Raw genomic sequence first — 18,938 nt, forward strand, 5'->3', positions numbered from 1 at the left:
CGTGAGGGCTCCCGAGACACTGCTGGTTCTTCGATGCAAGACTCCTTGATCGATTCTTTGGATGATGTTACTTCCGACCTTGGTTCTTCAGGAGCCCCTACTTCTGATGATACGGCCGATATTTCACATGATGTCTAAGTACCTATAGATATGTTAACGGTATGAACCTTGCTTTGTCTGCGGACATAGAGCACGTTGCTAGCACATGCGTATCCGGTATGAACTTGGAAATCAAATAGTCAATATTCTTGTAGTACTTTCCGAAGCCGTAGCGTTATTTTATCAACTAATGTAACGAGAACAAGTAGAAGAAGAGAACTCACGAGTTCTATACCACATCGGCCCTCCCGCCTCTACTTTCTTTTGCTCAAAGTCCCAGGCTCTTTAATAGAGACGTTATATTTTCTGACCATACCCGGGAAGACATTTCTTAGATCGGCTCCTGCATTGGGAAATACCTGATTTCCTCGACCCCCCTTAGATTCTTCCAAAACCTCATCCAATCCAACGTGCTGCCGTTTTTATTGTCCGCTTCACTTTTGTCTGCGCCGCTCTCGGTCGCACTAGACCCATGAATCAGGAAGCTGATCTGGCGGCCCAGAACTCCTCTTTTCAAAGTGACCCTAGGAAGTGGTGCCTAAATCCAATCTCGAAACGCGATTGTCTCCTCAACGATGGAAGAGAAGTTGACATAGTGCACGTTGCTGCAAGCCAGCCTTAAGGTCGATATGGTCTCGATAGCCATTAGGCGTTGCGACATAACAGCAGTCTTCTTGGCTGACTCATCTGCTTCCTCCATGCTGTGCGCCCGTGGTGATGGCCAGTACATGAATTGGACAGCGGGCCCGGGGACTGTTGCGGTAAGATCTGGGCCTAGTCCGAAGGCTCCGGCGAGGCCGGGCACGAGGTGTCGGCCGTATCGGAGCCGTTGGTGCCGAACGAGTGCCGGATCCCAGTCGTCACAAGTGAGGTCAAGGCGGCGAGGAAACGATGTATCCGACGGGTAAGAAGACATACAGATGAGACAAGTCAGGCACGGGCAGGTCAGGTGTCAGGTTGCTTCAGACGGAATGCGAAGTCGCAATGTGGCTGTCTCGGTCGAGGCGACAATGGTACTTCGTACAGAGGACTGGCCATGGCATGGGTAGATGTGAGGTGGCATTGAAGGACGTTGGTAACATGACAGGAACGGAGGCAGCTGAAACCCGAAGCCAGGCCGTCGTGACTGGGGCGATTACCGCAGACACGGATGGTTGCGAAGAGGTCTACGAGGGACTCGGAAAACGGGTTTTGGAGGAGAGGTTGGAATGCGTCTGAAAAACGGCCAGCCATGAGCTGACCGCAAACGGGCATTGGGGATCGAGTGCAATTCAACGGCTCGCATTGCTGGGGTGACGATGAATTCCTGGGTCCAGTGACGGAGCAGCCGAAAGTGGGAGCTGTGGGGAGAGACAAAAGTCACTGGACTTTGCAATAACATGTCCCAAAATGCAAAATCACCGGATGGATGTCTTATAAGTAGTGTATTGGTATGCAGATAAGATGCGGCACGGATGACGGAGGAAAGACGCAAGGGCCGAGGAGACGGTGCGTTTCTTGGGCTGATGTGCTTCCAGGCCAGGTCAATGAAGCAGTTCGCGCAGCAGGAGGAGGGACTGAGGCACGAGGTTAAACTACGAGGAACGGTTCGTGTGAGCGTGGAACCGGCCCAGTCCCAGCCAAGGAGGAAGGGGTACATTGTATTAGGTGGACGCTGAACGCGGGTCGTCGTGGCCGGACTCAACCTCCTGAGATGAGTTGTTGATACGACGACGAGGCCGAGCACGTTTCCAGGCATGAATGGCAATCAACACACACAAGTTTGCATAAAGACGGCAACCTTCCATTGCAGGACGAAGCCCGTATTCAGTGGGTACACGGTGTATGCGGCGAATGTCAGCAGGTGGTTTCCATTGTGAATCAAAATCAATGCACCCAAGGTAGGTAGTCTATGGAGTCCAGTCGGGTCCCTAGAAAATTGTCACCTCACTCAGGGTCCCGTCCCTGGACCCATCAGCCGAGCCATGACCTACCTTACCTTACCTACCTTACCTATCAAATCCCGGTGCAGTCTCGCGGTGCCTTACTTTGACTTACCTTACCGCACCTTCACCTTAAGGTAGGTACCCTACGTACCTTACCTAGGTCCATAGGTAAGTACTTAAGGTACCCAAGGCCCATACCAGTAGTATGCATCCGACCCGACTCCCGGCTGCACTGCAGCGTGAACGCACCGCTGGGCCTCCCGGGGGTTCTTACCTTAGCGTTATGCTCCCCGCCTGACCCAACCATGCCTGAAAGCCAGAGAGCCCCCCCCTCCCCAGGAGGAGCCAAGACTCTGTGTGGCTTACCTACCTATTGTTTCCCTCCAGTCCAATCTCCTTCATCTTCATGACATTTGAATCGCTGGATTGCGGGGGGAAATTGGCCGTGCTTCACATCGGCTGACTGCAATGCAAAAAAAACAACCGATGTCGGATAGATTGCTCTCTATAGCACAACAGCACAACGTGTGCAAATGGAAAGGGGCGCTGCTTACGGCCCCGGCCTGGCGATGAGGAGGAGGAGAGCAAACACTGAAGCAAAAGAACAAAGGAGGGAGGACGAGATCCTTCGCCTTCGCCTTGGGCTTGGGCCATTGGGTTCCTCGCCGCTTGCCGCGGGCCAAAGCGGTAACGCCGACCGGTTGTATTGCGTGTGCATGTACTGTGGCCATGGAGTATTCCTCATCATCTGCCTTTCTGCTCTGATGTAGGTTGTTTACTGTCTAAGTCTCGGGAACGCAAGGCAAGGTACTCGCAGCCTCTCGAGTCCTCTCGAGTTGCGACCCCCGGCCAAGACAAAGGGACCTACCTTTTGCCCAATCCAATAACCTGCCTCATGCGTGCATCACTCTGGTAAAAGGCAACGGAGGGCGACGTGAGGGCAAGCCAAGGTACTGGTACTCCGTACACCGACCGACCGACCGACCGACTCGAACCCTTCCCCTCCCTCTTTCCCCCCTTTCTTCACCGTCTCTGATATGCGCCGCAAGTGCCTTATTACCAAAGCTCCAGGTCCTGTCCCTTCCCCATTTGGGACCTCCCAGTGCCGCCGTAGGCTATGTGTACCTCAGCCATACATGCTTACCTACCTTAGTACGCAGGCTGCATCCTCCTCCCAGCGTCCGCCTTCTCCTCCTCCTCCTACACCCACACCCCCAAACCCCCGTACTCTATCCGCCTGCAGTCTCCCCTTCTTGTTATGTATTCCTCTGGACCCTCCCGTCAGCTGGTCGGGTCTCTTTCATTTACATCACGGAATGTGTGACTTGGTTGATACCGCCCTTTGCCTTCCCGTCCGCTTCATATTGCCGCCCGATTCCGCTTCCGTCCACTTACTTGCCTTGCTCCCTTCTCTCCCCTCAGCCGACCTCCTCGCCAAACGACCCCTTCGCCAACCCTTCTCCCTCGACGACTACGAAGACCTGCTTCCCTCGAGATTCCGTCACAGCACCGACTCCAGATCCTGTGCCCTCGCTCGCCGCTTCACTCGAACCGACGTGGCCGCCTAGTTTGACAACTGCTGTCTTCTTTCAATACCAGTCTTGTCGCCCGTCTTGCCTGTCTCCCCCGACTGTCAGACGCCGTCCTTCTCTCCTCCCTCGCCGCCGTTCGAGGGAACGAATCGTCTCACCCGCACGCATCTGGCACGCATCAGATACGATCTCACCTCTCCGAGCGTTTCGAAGGGTATCTGCTGCTAATGTCGCCATTCCCCGCCTGACATCTCGGGCCCTCCGACGTTCGTCATGGAACCCGTTCCTGAGACCGAGAGAATGGAGGAGTTTCGACCCTCGCCTCTTCCCTCTCTCCGGATCCAGAATCCCGCTCTGCTGCCTGCCGTTGCTGCCGAGACCGAACCTCTGAGGAAACCGCCCACTTTGCGACGCCAGACCGATCCGAGTCCCACCTCCCCGACCGCTGCGGCATGGTCTCTGCCTCCTTTGCCTTACCGTCCCCGTACCACCTCGCCCCTCTCCGGACACCACAGATCGAGGTCAGCTGCGGCGAATTTGGCTCCTCCAATGTCTCGTACACAGTCCATGCCAGGCGTCAACGGTGCTGGCCACATCCTCTTCTCCCCTCAACTTCGTCCTGCGAGTCCCTCGGGTTCGCCCAGCCGCATTCGAATCCCACGGAAACCTGTTGACGAGTCCTTTCCCACATCGCCAATTCGCAGCTCTGTCTTAGAACCAGACCGCAGAAATGCTGACTCAAATTCCTCCCCAATCGCTGGTAACACGGCATCTTCTGCAGTGCTGCCTCGTCACCGTCGGCCGTCTTCGCCCTTGAGGACCCCGGGACATGCCAGCACCGGCTCGTTGCCCGCGCTGCCTACCACCCCCACGTCCATTGCGTCTTCACCTTCGTTCAGAGGCTACGAGGCCTTTTCGCACGGCTACGGCATCCCGTCATTCCCTTCTTCGTCGGTGCCGTCGACTCCTACATCGACAAGGTCGAGGAGCCCCAGCATGTCTAGCCTCGAAACGATACCCGACTCTCCTGATGCGGAGGAAGCGGCTATGGAGGCCGAAAGAATCGCTCAACTCAAAGCGGCCGCTGATGCCGCGGAGAGGGGCAGTGTAACAGAAGGCAAGGGAAGGGGTGGTCTTGACGTGCCATCTCGAGGCAGAACACTCGGCTTCGGGTCAAGAGACAAGAGAAAGCGGTGGAGTGTCTGTGGTGCCGAACGACGGCAGGACCTTGACTTGGAAACAATCTGGGAGGATTAAGAGGCAGCTCGGCTCAAGGCTCTGTTTCGGCTGTGAACGATGAATCGCCTCCGGTAAGGACCGGTGGGATAAGACTGCAAAACTCCGGGCAACGCGAAATCCGACACAGTCGTAAAAGCATTTGAGACTTTTCTTTGCGTTGCTTTTTTTGCATGGCATTTGGCATTCGGTATTAGGTTTAGGGGCACGATGGCGTTCAGTGAAATGCTTCTGATACCCTACACTGCATTTCACCTCTCAAGGGCATTACGGAGACATTGTCATCATATATGGGTCCTGTACTTAAACATGGCTGGGTTCTCTTTCCCTTCCCTTTGGGTCTTCAACCTCCACAAGGAGTGCTGCCGTAGGCAGAGTGCTTGTCAATGGAATATTTCCCATTCACTCCGATCCCGCTCCAGTTGATTCTCTTCCAAGCCTTCATCATGTTCTAGCATACTGATTGCAACGGTGTCTCAGTTGCCATTCTGTGCCGCTGCAAGGGGTGCTTTACACGGTAGTCCCCCTTGCTGAAGACTATTCTTTTTCCTTGGGTCATTTTCAATAGCGGACGTCTATAGTTTTCCCTCTATTCTTCATGCCTCCACAGTTCGGCCGCGAAGGGATTCTTATCAAGTTTCTTGGGGAACCATTTGACTCCTTCCAAGTCTGAGCGACGAGGCCGCAATGTATAAGACGGGTTGGCTTGGGCCACGGCTGTCGTTCTTGATCTTGTCGACATCAACATACTAAAAGGAGCCGTCAATCTTCGTTGACCAACCCAATATTTGATCCGCATCATCGGCTCTCTGCTGCCTCTCGTCGGCAAATATACCTCAACATGTATCGTTTCTTTTTGCTTGGCGCTCTCTTCGCCGAGACAGCTAAGGCGGTCCCGAAGGCCCCGGAGGACGAAGTAAGACCCAATGACTTCAGATCCTTCTTATTCCTTCGGAGAAGACTTCGCTAATCATACCCGCCAGATGGCCGCCCATATCGTACAACAACGAGGGTTTCGTCCAAGTCCGGACTCGGCCGCCTGGACCACCGGACGGAGCTGGTCGTTGAACGGTACCAATTCAACGACACCGACTGGAGTAGCCGGGACGGCCAGCAGTACCTTTTCATTTCCGCTCAATGCGACGAGTACCTCTATGAGTTCAGCGTGCCCCTTGAGCATCATCACATCGACAACGACGGTAGACGTGACTTTCTACATAACTGCCACCACTTCGTTCGGCAGTAATCTGACATCGTCTTCCGGTACCGGCACGGCGCATCCGTCATGGACTTCGTCCTCGACGAACTCTAGTTCTACGACGTCCTGTGCGACAGGGAACATGTCTCCCACGTCTCTGAATCTCTCCACAGGTCTCACCAAGCCCGTCAATTCCTCTGCAACCACCGCCTTCACAGCCTCCGAGTCGCCTTGCTCTGATGAGCCGGCTACAACTTCCACTTCCATGTGGCACAACATCACCACCTCGGTCATGCCATCACAGACCACCGAGCCATGCAACGATGACTTGGCTTCCACTACTCAGCTCAAATCAACAGCAGCAGGTTCCAGCACGCTCCTGAATTCGACCGCGATGTGGTCCGCCAAGACGTCGTCAGGCGTTACGCAGAGCACGACACCTTGCGATGATGAGCATGAGACTGGTTCCAGCAGCACATCAGCATTCTCCACCAGCGCCGTGAGCAATATATCCGTCTCCGACGTGAGCAAGACCGCTGTTTCATCTGCATTCTCTTCAGGGGTCACATTCACAAGCAGAGGCTCCAACAGCACGACCAGCCAAACCATTTCCATGACATCGAGCTCTCTTGGGAACGGAGTTGCTACCCACTCGTCGATGGAAACGACGACGACCCCAACTGAGCCATGCGAGGACGGGTCTAGCACGGTGACTGCTGCCACATCCTGGGACGCCTCAGCCACGTCGAGCCATGACACTTCGAGCACTCTGCAGGTCATCCCAACATCCTCAACGGACTCAAGCCGGAGTCCCATGACCAAGTCGGCAGACACTTCGCCGGCCTCCTGGGCGACACAGATAACGCTGACCGCCGTGACCCCTATTCCCACGGAGAGCTGCGTCATCGACACATCCATGGTGCCTGTCACCAGCGCGCCGCTTACCTTCGTTCCGTCCTCGACGCTCATCCCGACAAAGACGGTTTGTCAGGACAATGCACCGACAGGCAAACCGATGCCCGGAAACAACCACTGCGGCGTTCATGGCCTGCCCGTGGGCAACTACTTCCTCGCGCGTTTTGTCGAGAACTCGCCAGGCGTGCGTGTGACTTTGGAGGGTTGTTACCAATTTTGTGCCGTGAGTCTCACCTCCCTCTTCGTATTTCCAACGCCGCCGCATCGGCCAGTCCCATTGACGTTGATGACAGAGCGTGATGAACGCCACTGATGGGTGCAAATCCTACCGCTTTTATCCCGAGAGAGGTCTCAACGTCCCACGATGCGACCTGTACGGTAGCAACGTCGCTTACGCCTTGGACTCTATTGACAATGATCACCCCGACATCTGGTTCGATCTCACATGCGGCTCACCTTCGGACCAGAGGTGGGCACACTTGCCCGGTATGAGCCATCTCCGAGATCTTGGGTTGCTGGAATAGATTCCATCTGTCACCGGCGTCAAAGAGACGGACCTGTGGATTTACGGGGTGGATTACAAGGCTAGTTAAAGTATGTCTGACCACAGCGGATGCGCTGGAAGGGTGTACGTCAGACATGATTCGGGGAGGATGGGGGTTGGCGTGCTATTGGGCGCACCGTACTAGAGGATGTAATCTTTGATATCGTAATTGTCTAATTGTAGGTCATTAGTCATGCCTATGTGGCCTTCTAATCGAAAGGTATCCTGCGAAGGGTTTCTTGAGTGCCCCTCTTCTTCATTTCCTGAGCAGCAGCTACGCTGCTGGGGACTTTGATGCCGCAGCAGTCGCCCCATCCCACGTGTTGATGCTTGTGATTCCCAGTATGGCCAGTTGAGATCTCACCTCCATCCGCTTCATCTTCTTCGTGTCCAAGCCCGAACTCTTCCTCTGTGCTCATCCCATCCACCGCCGAAATCAGAGAACCGAACAAGAAGTGCTGCATCACGGGCAGCTTTCTCAAAACCTCTGCAACGAACATTCGCCGCATCCCGCCCTCAACTTTGGTCCACGACTTGGAGGCAGATATGTCATCCAACATGGGGCTATGCCACCTCAGGCCTTTTACTGTCTTGGTACCGTTGACAAAGTTCACCTGTCCAAGGTACAAGAAATCGTCACCAAACTCCTCCAATGTCAACTCCTGATGGATGGCCAAAGGTGTGATGAACGGGTGATGTAGGAGTTGCGAGGAGCCGAATAAGAAGGGAAGAAACTGGTAGTCGTCCAGCCCCCAAACACCGTGTGAGCCGGCAGGCTCCAGGTAGTATGTCAACTGGACGTCTCGCATGAGTTCCAGGTACCGGTTGAAGACGTTCAGTACCAGAGGCTTGAAGTCGTCTCTTGTTAGGATTCGCAGCTGATAGAGGCAGAGGAGCCACATGATGAAGTTAAGCTCATGACCAGAGCCGTAGTCGATGCGCATCCTGTTTCCAAATGAATGCTCCAAGTAGACCGCTACCTCATCGTTCGCAGCGTCGGAGACGCCCAATCGTGTTTGCCATCCCGGTGTCTTCACCTTCACCAAGTCTAGGAACGTCCGGAAAGCCTTGTTACCAAAGCGCGAGCCGCCTTGATCGCTGGGGGGTGAATCCTTGACGAGGCCGTCGGCTTCGTCCAGAATATCGAGAATCGAGCGCACGGAAGGGCTGAGTTCGCTTTCTTTGATGGCGGAGCGCGGGGTGTTTTCAACGGCCTCGGAAAGGCCAAATACGAAGGCTAGGATCAGGCTGTAGGTTGGCGAAGAAAGGAACAGCTCATGGTCTCTTTGGGACAGAATCCGTCTCGAGGGTGTCGTGTACGCATGGGCGGGGAGATCGGGTGGTGATGGTAACGCAGGCGTCTCCGGGCGAGGGGTAGGGTTGGAGGGAGCTCCACGGCGGCGGCGAGGTTCGAGCTTGGGGATTTTGGTGCTTAGTGGGGATGCAGCCGGTGCGTCGGTACGAGATGACAGATTGATTGAAGCCATAGTGTCTCGGAAAGTTGCTAGCCCAGGGGTTTAAGACTCAAAATCGTGCGAGGAGAGGAAAAATATGGGTGGAGGAACGGAATCGACAAGCTCCAAGTCGAGCAACCCGCGCGTCCCTACCAATGGCCCAGGCGCCTGCGCGAAGTAGGTGCACGAATACCTACCTGCCTTACGTAGGTAGTGTAGGTATGCATTAATTAATCATGCAGTGCTGCGTCTACTGTAGACCCACCTTCTTGCTTTGTGCACCTACCTAATTACCTACCTAGCGTCCGTCATTGGAAAGGCTTGCCTTAGTCAACAAGTACGTACCCAGCTCTCACCTAGGGACTTCATCTCATTTTTTTTCTGAACCGAAGAGCAGAGCGTAGCATTTGGGCTTGAGGTTTTCCATCAGCCAGGCGTCCAGTCACTTTCGGCCGAAAGTATACGTGCACCAGAAACATCTGGAGAGGGCAGAGAGTTCATTTCGGCGCTTGGTCTCTTGACTGTTCTTTTTAGAAGATACCTCGAAACAAATCACGTCGCCTGCAACGCGCGTCACCCTTTGACGATGACCTCCAACAGCAACCCCCAGGCCCGGATATCACATCTTCCTCGAACAGATGGCTCAGCAACGTTTTCAAGGGGTGGTTATTGCGTGGTTGCGTCCGTAAATGGGCCGATGGAAGTGCAAAGACGAGATGAAAACCCTTTCGAGTCGGTCATTGATGTTGTCGTACGACCTGCTGCAGGGGTTGGAGGTCAGAATTACCCGTGTGTGGCTTCCTGTGGGTAACTATTTGCTGATACTCTCGATCAATATATAGGCACGGGAGAGCGCCAGCTTGAATCCATCTTACAGTCTGCCCTGCGACAGCTCATTCCTGTCAAGAACTTCCCTCGCTGCCTCATTCAGGTTACACTCCAGGTGACGGAAACGCCCCAGAACGACTATGTAAACAGCAAAGTTGTTCAAGCCAAGTCTGTAAGTCAACATTCGGGCAGGCATACGACACTGGCCGCCGCACACAAGATTCGTCTACTAATGCGTTGATCATGACAGAATCTGACTCTACTTCCGGCATTGCTTCACGGTGCTGTCTTGGGCTTGCTATCGGCTGCCGTGCCTTTAAAAGCGATCGCCACCTGCACTGCGGTAGCCGTTCTCAACAACGGCAACAAGATTGTCGTTGAGCCGTCGCCGTCGGAAGCAGATCAGGCAACATCACTCCATGCTCTGAGTTTCACGTCCCAGGATGATTTGCTTCTGGCAGAGAGTGAGGGATCATTCTCCCTGAGTGAGTGGGACAAGGTGGTGAGCACAGGTCAGCGCGCATGCGGCCAGCATTTCCAGGAGGATCAGGGTGCTGCGACGACGAGCGAGGACGGCCAGGCTTCGACAGACATGCGGCACTTTATTCGGACGGTGATGGAGTCGAGAGTGGCGTGATATCCCACTTGACCTCGAGGCGTAAACATGGACTTGGAACAAGCCGAGCGACTTGCGAGACACCAACGACGCTCTAAGATTTACGATAAGGAAATACTGGCGATCGGAACAAGTGAGGGCGGAAACGACACGATCCCAGCGGTTGCAGCGGCGGAAGCATGGAATTCTTGGCCAGGCGGAGCAGCACCTCCTATGCTTACGGGCCTGGCCGTCGAGGAGTCTGCATATGATATGACGGGCAGGGAGCGACAAATGAGACGACGGTTTATTGGCAAAATTTGGGGCAGTGGCTGGGGAGGTTCGACCGAGAGTAGTCACGGCAGCAGCTCCGAGACGACAAGCAGGGGCAATATCACTCGGCTGCTCACGCAAGGAATGCCATCATATGTCACTGTGGAGACGGAAAAGACGTGACAGGATGACAGGGCGTCAAGAAGCGAAGACTTGTATCGTGGAAGCGGAATCTGGAGCAGTGATTAAAACCATTGCTTCAGTGAGGCTGCAAGTCGCTAGACGGGGAGCGGGCCCAGGAGGAAGCACACAGTACACTGTGGTGGACGTGGGGGGATGCTGCATAAGGCGGTGTTTCAGCTGAATCTCAGGGACAGGAACATGAAGCGTGCAGGCACTGGGGCACGGAGGGGCTGCGACGTTGACAAGGCCTGAAGTCAGGAGTTGCCGGGCGTTTCCCGTCACCTCGGCGCTCTCCCGTCGGCTCAGGTTACGGAAACTGCAAACGGCTCCGCTGTCCCGGTTCCTCCTGGCAAACCCACCGGGTAGTGTCGCAGTCTTGACGCCCGCTCTATTAAGCGTACATAGGCTGTAGTTTCCATATCTTTTCTCACTTTGGGCGCCAACGCGAACCGGTTTCCTCGCTGTGAATTTGGGGGGTAGGGAAAAGCCCCAGTCCATCCACGTCTCGTTTGGCAAGTTGGCTGTGATATTACGGGTAGTCGTGCTTGAGTGTCTTGGCTCTTCTTTGCCAAGACGGGAGAATTCACGCTGGGTCCGGTATATCACCACAGATTGAGTGAATCTCCATGGATAGCCTCGGGAGTTTTCTTCTTCTTTTTAAGCATAATCGATCCAGAGGTAACTAGTTTACATTGGTAGGAGTGGCTACAAAAAGCTGTGCCATTGTGGCTGTTCGGTCGCTCCCAGCTTCCTTTCCCCCATCCTTTAGTACTCATTCGTCCGTTCTTGTTCCCTCTCCTTATCTCAAGCTGGTCTATGGGTGTTCCAGCGCTGTGGGACTTGGACAGAGACCTCTTACGTACCGCGGCCTCCGCGTCAAAGTTTTCGAGAGTTGGCGCTGCGGACCTGAAAGCCTCAGCAGCCAAGGTGGCCCCAATGGAATACGGATACTGCGTACCCATGGTACCTTAGGTAAGTTGCTGAGGTACCCCTCTAGGTAAGGCACCCAGGAGCAAAAAGTCTTTCCCCCGCCTGAGCCTCCCGTCTACTCGTACTTGCCTCAGTAGGGATTCCCAACAGTGAGTGACTGGATGCCCTGGGCAAAAGTGGGCGTCACTGTTTGATCCGCAACAAGTCCAAACCAAGCCCGACTCTTCTTTCGCCTCTGCGACGCTGACGACGACCGAGACAACCACCTCAGCCACAGAGAGATAACCTGGATGCCTGGCAACCTGTACCTAAGGCCAGTGTTTGCCCTCCTCCGTGATGGCCCGCCCTTCACTGACTTCTCCAATCTTGAGTGCTGCTTTACTTGTGTGCTCAAACATACCCCTTTCCGTATCCTCCCCCTTGGAAAGATCACACGCCACGTACCGTATAATACCTTGGCTAAGTCTCTGTAGCAAGGTTCCTGCCCAAGACAGCCTGGCCGTCGGTTCTCCTTAGATTTCCTACCTAGTCTCGTCGTCTTGTCACCCCACCCGAAGCTTGCAACCACACTGGCTAGCGGTGGCTCCTGTCCAGGTTGCCGGCAGCCGCCCCGCCGTGATCTTCTATACCAATGGAAGTTAACGCAACCATCAGTGTTTCCTTGCAAGAAGAACAGCCATTGCAATGTCACACTATCTCGGATGGCAGCAGAGATCATCGCTAGCATCGGCGGCGACGACGAGGACAATAGCAAAGCCACCGCTACCTCACCTAAGACCGGATTGTTCAAGAGTCTCTGGGTCTTTCATCCTTCCTCTCATGTCTCCTGTCTTCCATGTCATCGGCGGGCCTTTTGCCATGTCTCAGAAGTTCAGCAACTCCTAGACCGAGCAGCAGCAGAGAGTCAAGGCTCAATCGCTCGAAACACGACGGCACAATGCAGCCATAATCAGGGTGATCTACGCTATACCCAGACCTTGCCCTACAACGAGGAACACGACACAGATCAGCCAGCGGTCAATTCTACGAGCTGAAGGCCAGACCCGGCCACCGGTGGGTGTGTCGTGTATTCAAGCCCGGAGGATTGTAGACAAATACCAAGGTCCATCACATGACCATGCGCGTCGCTGTGGTCAAGTCCACTATCTAGGTGCACCAGGGATGCAAATTTGATGCGCATGTTGTAGGCCAAACAAGAGGCGCTGCAAAGCAAGCAGCATGGAACTGGGGCTTGGAGCCGTTGTTTTGTTGTCGTCATCGAGGGCGCTTGTCTCCAGCGTATCGTCCCCTGTGTTGTATCGTAGTTGTCACACTACGCTGTCGACTGCCTCACGACCAGTTCCAGCCGTCTGCGGGCGTGTTTGGCTGTTGCCATTGGTCGCGTCCAGCGCTAGCTGCCAATAAATGTGTGTCCATCACGTCCATCACGTCCATCGCGACGCCTGTCAACCTTGCCATCACTCTGTCACGATGCTATTCGTCTACGAGAAGGAAGTGAAAACGAAGGGACAGATTAGCTTCTTGATGGCTGGGTGCTTGCGCACGGATTGTCAGCGAGTCGTTGGCCTGTTTCTACCACCTACGGGTGTCTTCATGCTGGCGCCCCCCCTCTTCTTGTGATTGTGAAGTAGGTAAGGTAGGTAATAAGGTACGGATGCTGGGCGCGGTGAAGGAGTCTGTGACAGACCGATAATGTTGTACAGTATACAGCTAGCGGGCGGCGCATGTAGTGAGCTGAGCGGGTGCTCAAGACACTCCTGTCTCCCGTCGTCGCCTCCTCTGGATTTCTGCTACTGCAAGTCACTTCACCTCATCTTTTTCTGAGAGCGGTGCATCATCAACGGCCCTGCACCTGATAGGGATCTCCCTGGCCCGCTACGGGGGGCTGCTGTCTTCATGCCGCCCCCTGTCCATACGTTTGTAAGGCCAGGAGCGCTGCCCTGCAGCAAATGGCACTGAGGACGGAGAAAGCCTCCCCGGGGACGGCCTGGGCGGGGGCCGCCAGGAACGGGGGGATCCGTTTCGCCGTTTTAGCATCCGCCGCACCTTGTCCTCGAGGCTCCTAGCCCGCTTGCACATCTCTCACCCACCTTTGCATGCACTCGTGCGGGATTGTACCTTGTGGAACATGTTATAGAGATTAAGGTATGGAATTTGATGTGAGGTGAGGCGGACAAGGAGAGGCATGGCGCTTCGTGCGGGCTCTTGTTTGATGATAGAGACCATCCCGGCGTCGACGACGATGCTGAAGGTACCTACCTACCTATTCGTACCTACCTTAGGTACACTACCAAAGTAGTGGGACTGCCTGGGGCTACGTTCCTCAGACTGTCCGAGCTTGGGCGTTGCGTACTGTAAGGCAAGGTACATACGTGCCTACCAAGTGTTGATGGGAGCGCCCCCAGTACCCAAGGTAAGGTGAGGGTACCTGAGGTAGGTAGGCCCAGGTCGCATCCATTCTCATCCTCGATCGACATCAGACCAAAAGGAATGTGCCTGAGGGGCACTTCTCATCTTCTTTCTTTTCGTTATTAAAGCCTCCTGCCGTTGGGATGCAGTCCCGGGCCGTCGGTCTTTCTGCTTTCTGTCAGTCAGTCTGGTCACTCTCTACTCATTTCAGCTTCTTTTTTTCTTCGCTCTTCTCCGCCCTCCTCCTCCTCCTCCTCCTCCTCCTCTTTTCTCTCCTCCCCATTTGAAGAAGAGCTCTGGTAGTTCTAGCAATTACCTTCTTTTGTATCTTTGGGTTTTTTCTCTCTTCTTTCTTGTTCCTCACTTTGCCCTGCATTGCATCGCCTTGCGTCATATCGCACCGGGTACCTTTGCCTGCCTCTTTGTTATGTACCACATTCTATTTTAGACTTTCAGATCTGGATCTCTTCTCTTCTTCTCATCGGCTCGACTCATTTCAACATCCACACCTCGACGGCAACCTTTGCGGCATTTGGAGCGATTCTCCCCTCTCCTTTCTTGAGCATAACTGTATGCATCAAACGAGACTCGGATATTGGTAATACAACAGCAACACAATAGACCTGGCGTCGACATCAACTTTTGACTTTCGGATCGGCATTTCAACAACATAACCGCCCACTCAGCGTGCGTCCACCCATCCTGGTTGTCCAGATTCAGCAATTCGATCGAACGTCGACGTCTTACGTCAACCACCCTATTCTCCTCAACCACGTGCGAACACTTTCTGCAGCCTGCTGCACCTCGACGGCACCGGCACCTCTGACGCCCGCGTCTCGCCCAATAATTGCGGCCATCACCATCCAGTTCGCCAGTCTTTCAGGGATTCGCCTGTGAGCACACACTGCGCGCGCAGGTCCAACTACCTTGGCTTGGCTCTGTCTCGGGTCCCGCTTCAGCGGTAACGACTCTTCGTTCCCTCTGTCCCGTCTGCTTCTTGGTTTTCCGTTCCGATAGTCAAACTAGCGTCATTCATCCCATCCCATCCCATCCCACACCCCCTTCACTGCCGCCTCCATCGGTACCCGAGTCACACACTCGCTCAGATTGCTTGCAGTCTGTCTCGGTTCCCTGCTGCCCTGTTCTTTTATCGCTAGGTACCTGGTCTCGCCGACTATCTCCGTTTTGGCCGGCGCTGCTGCGACACGAAGCAACTACTGTGTCTCTATCCCCTTCGCCACCCAAGCCGCACACGCCTCTTCTCACCTCAAAAGTGCCAGAGTCTCGAGCTTGCCCTGGTTCAACTCCGGTACATCAGCCCAGGTCTTCAAAGTCCTCAACCCTCGCATACGGGTTAACTTGCGCTCCGTCGCTTGCAAACCCCTAGCCCCGAGTGAACTACCTGTACATTTGTTCACCTCCTCCACAAAAAGCACTCACCCTCGACCTCGAATTCACTTACGCGCTAAAGGTAGCGGCTGTAAGTGCCTACCTACCGCCCATCGGTGGTCCGCAACCTCCGGTCACTCCCACGCCCACAAGCCCAACTTGGCTGCCCACTCCTCTTGATCAAGCACGCCAAAACCCGCCCCACGTTCAGTGTCACTCCGCCGCGAAATTCGTCGCTCGGCCTTGGTTATAGGGAGACACACACACCCCAGGCTATTATTACCTCTTTTCAAGCCTGTCACCATCCACTCTCTAGTCAACCCTCCCCGGTCTTAGCTCGCTTCCTTCCCCTAATCCCCGTCACGGACAACGACCATTCTTAACCATGTCGGGCTTCGTTTCCTCACCCACCGCCCTGCACCCCGCCCTCAGTAATCCGCTCCCGCCGCCTCTGCGCTTCTCCGAGGCAGTTAAAACCTCGCTCTCCGACCGACCCAAGAGCTCCAGCGCCGCCCACAACAGTGAGCGCCCATCTACGCCCGACTCCGCAGCTTTCCTCAGCCAATCTCTGCCTCGCAATGCCGCTTCGCTAGCAGAATCTTCCTTTCCAACTGAGCTCGTTCAACGCGGCACTGCCGCAGACGCTGCATCCGAGACTGCTTCTTGTTCGATATCTGGAGCCGCGACTGCGGCAACTATACCCACTGCCGCCCATCCCGAGCTACCGCCACCTCTGTCGCGTTCCTCCCCTGCTGCGCACCACGGCCACCCTCCCAAGGGCCACCGCCGTAACGCGCCTTCACACGAAGTTCCCCGCCAGACTATTATGAAAGCTCTTGCTTCGGTTGTCCGCAGAAACAAACCCGAAGCCCTTTCACTCACCGGCATGTTATCCGCACAGAGTGGTGTCGAGAACCGGCCCGCTACCTCGTCTTCTCAGAAGCTGGCCGACGCACTCAACGAGCTTGCCAACCGCAACATGACACCCACTACCGCGCTGCCCTCGCTGCAGTCTCCTTGCTTTTACCACAACCGCTTTGACGATGCCGTCAATATTGACAAGGTCCTCGAGGAAATCAAGAACGACGACTGCATGTCTCACTCAAGACTGGTCCAGACCGCTACAGGCGTCAGAGAGGTCTCCAAGCAGCTCCAGCGCCGTCCCATCAAGCGCGCCGTACGCAACGTCATGATTGTTACCAAGGCTCGCGACAACCAGCTCGTCTACCTCACTAAAGAGCTTGCGTCCTGGCTTCTGCGCACTCCGAGATACGGTTCCGATGTCGGCGTTAACGTTTACGTGGATGCCAAGCTCCGCAACTCTCGTCGTTTCGACGCGAACGGCCTCCTGGCGGAAAACCCTGCCTTCCAAGACATGCTCCGATACTGGACGCCCGATTTGTGCTGGAGTCAGCCTGAAAAATTCGACCTAGTCCTCACCCTGGGTGGCGATGGTACGGTGCTTTTCACCTCCTGGCTCTTCCAGCGCATCGTGCCTCCCGTCTTGTCATTCAGCTTGGGCAGTCTCGGCTTTCTCACGAGCTTTGAGTTCGAGAAGTATAAGCAGCATCTGGATCGCATCATGGGAGAGGAGGGTATGCGGGTCAACTTGCGCATGCGCTTCACCTGCACGGTGTATCGCGATGGTGCCAGAGGCGAGGAGGCTGAAGAGGGTGAGCAATTCGAGGTTCTCAATGAGCTAGTCATCGATCGCGGACCGTCTCCATACGTCTCCAACTTGGAGCTTTATGGTGACGATGAGCTCCTCACAGTGGTGCAGGCCGATGGATGCATCTTTTCAACACCAACCGGGTCTACTGCCTACTCGTTGTCCGCCGGAGGATCGCTTGTGCATCCCGACATTCCCGCCATCCTCCTGACGCCAATCTGCCCACACACCCTCTCTTTTCGCCCAATGGTCCTCTCCGACACCATGCTGCTGCGCGTTTCTGTGCCGCGCAACTCTCGTGCTACAGCCTATTGCGCTTTCGACGGGAAGGGAAGGGTTGAACTCAAGCAAGGCGATTACGTCACAATTACGGCGTCTCAGTATCCGTTTCCTACTGTCGTACGCACTCAGACCGAATGGTTTGACAGCGTTTCTCGCACTCTACGCTGGAATACTCGCGCTGCCACGCAGAAGGGGTTTGATTCTTCAGCCAACAGCTTGTGCCCCTCGGAGGACGGCAAGGACGAAGAGCCTGAGTGGGACATCGATACTGATTCGGCTTGCTACGCCAGTGAAGACGGCAGCATCAGTGCGAGTCCCCTGAGAAGACAGATGAGTCTCTTGGGTATGTGAATTTTTTCCTCTCAGAGGAGACAGAGAGAAAAGCAAACGCATGATGATTCCCCACACCGCATTTTTTTTTTTAACCCGTGGCGAAAGGGCGTTCCAAAGACCTATTCATCGACCCACCTGAGCGAGGCGGGCTAGACGCATTGTTTTGACGTTTTGATGTTTGTTTTTCAAAGCTCCGGCTTCATAGACATTGGCAACGCTAGCCAGGGAGCGAACAATTGTGTCGAGGGCAGTCAGAGGCCCGAATTAGACACGCCCACACGGAAAAAACTCATACTAGACAGCATTGAGGATACTTGGAAATGTCATCCCCTGGCATGCATTTAGTGTGGTTCTCGGGATGAGCCACACGGTGGGAAGGGTGAGAGTAACGAGTGGAAAGTCCCATCGACATAGAATCCATACCGCACCAGCTGAATAGCAGATTTGGTTAAGTACAGAAACAATGGTCAATAATATCTAGCTCTATGGAGTGTGCGGGGTGTGTATGCTTGCGCGCGCTTTTGTGCAGAACATGGCCGTGCTGGGTAGATCGAAAGATGACGTGAATGGGAACATTGCTTAGCCTTTCGTTTAGAAGCCATCTCTCTAAAAGAGACACTGGGTCTTCAACCGAGAATATCAATGATTGGCCGGTCGTGAAGATGGGGCGGGAAGAAATGTCGATGGATATCTTCCAGTAGTGCATGATTCTTCGCTCTTTCGTCTTCGCCTCACCCGGTTCGCTGTGGCGTCACTATGCTAGTCTACATACAACAGACAATGACTGCGCGCATTCAACCAACATGTTTCAAAACATAGCCATATCCAAAGCCACACGACTCAATCGGACTCAGTCGTCCAGTATGCACAAGAGGCCCCCCAATCTCGAAATACCATTACCGAGGACCAAGTGCCGGCGTTGGTTTACCAGGCATCGGCATTATCTGCTTGCCCCATACCCAGTTCATACACCATGTGAGAGAGATTTTGCTCAAAGCTTCTCTGCAAGAGTCGCTTGTTCCAGGAACTCTTCGGTTTGTTTCGTACACAAGCCTTATTAGCTCATGGACCGCTCTTTTGCCTGAAGATGGCATGACCTCGACCAAGACAAGCATGGGGCATTTCTGCTGTCATGCCGTACGTG

At 54.6% G+C, this 18,938-nt stretch overlaps 4 protein-coding genes across 4 annotated transcripts; 2 read left to right on the forward strand and 2 right to left on the reverse strand.

Annotated features, from left to right (window-relative positions):
- Nucleotides 1-6,332: 6,332 nt before the first annotated feature.
- Nucleotides 6,333-6,959, reverse strand: COL26b_003082 (uncharacterized protein; the record flags this gene model as incomplete). The annotated part of the gene is made up of 2 exons (XM_053175987.1): nt 6,333-6,887; nt 6,936-6,959. The coding sequence occupies 2 exons, from the start codon at nt 6,957-6,959 to the stop codon at nt 6,333-6,335; spliced, it is 579 nt and encodes a 192-aa protein (XP_053040154.1).
- Nucleotides 6,960-7,658: 699 nt separating this feature from the next.
- RRD2 (Serine/threonine-protein phosphatase 2A activator 2) lies at nt 7,659-8,936 on the reverse strand (the record flags this gene model as incomplete). The annotated part of the gene is made up of 1 exon (XM_053175988.1): nt 7,659-8,936. One exon carries the CDS (start codon nt 8,934-8,936, stop codon nt 7,659-7,661), a length of 1,278 nt encoding a protein of 425 aa, XP_053040155.1.
- Nucleotides 8,937-9,619: 683 nt separating this feature from the next.
- COL26b_003084 (uncharacterized protein) lies at nt 9,620-10,368 on the forward strand (the record flags this gene model as incomplete). Its single annotated transcript, XM_053175989.1, has 3 exons — nt 9,620-9,710; nt 9,746-9,903; nt 9,982-10,368. The coding sequence occupies 3 exons, from the start codon at nt 9,620-9,622 to the stop codon at nt 10,366-10,368; spliced, it is 636 nt and encodes a 211-aa protein (XP_053040156.1).
- Nucleotides 10,369-15,895: 5,527 nt separating this feature from the next.
- COL26b_003085 (uncharacterized protein) lies at nt 15,896-17,812 on the forward strand (the record flags this gene model as incomplete). Its single annotated transcript, XM_053175990.1, has 1 exon — nt 15,896-17,812. One exon carries the CDS (start codon nt 15,896-15,898, stop codon nt 17,810-17,812), a length of 1,917 nt encoding a protein of 638 aa, XP_053040157.1.
- Between the last annotated feature and the right edge of the window lie 1,126 nt (nt 17,813-18,938).

The sequence above is a fragment of the Colletotrichum chrysophilum genome, assembly GCF_026319265.1.
Source record: "Colletotrichum chrysophilum strain AFK26 chromosome Unknown scaffold_16, whole genome shotgun sequence".
NCBI classification, from domain to species: Eukaryota; Fungi; Ascomycota; class Sordariomycetes; order Glomerellales; family Glomerellaceae; genus Colletotrichum; species Colletotrichum chrysophilum.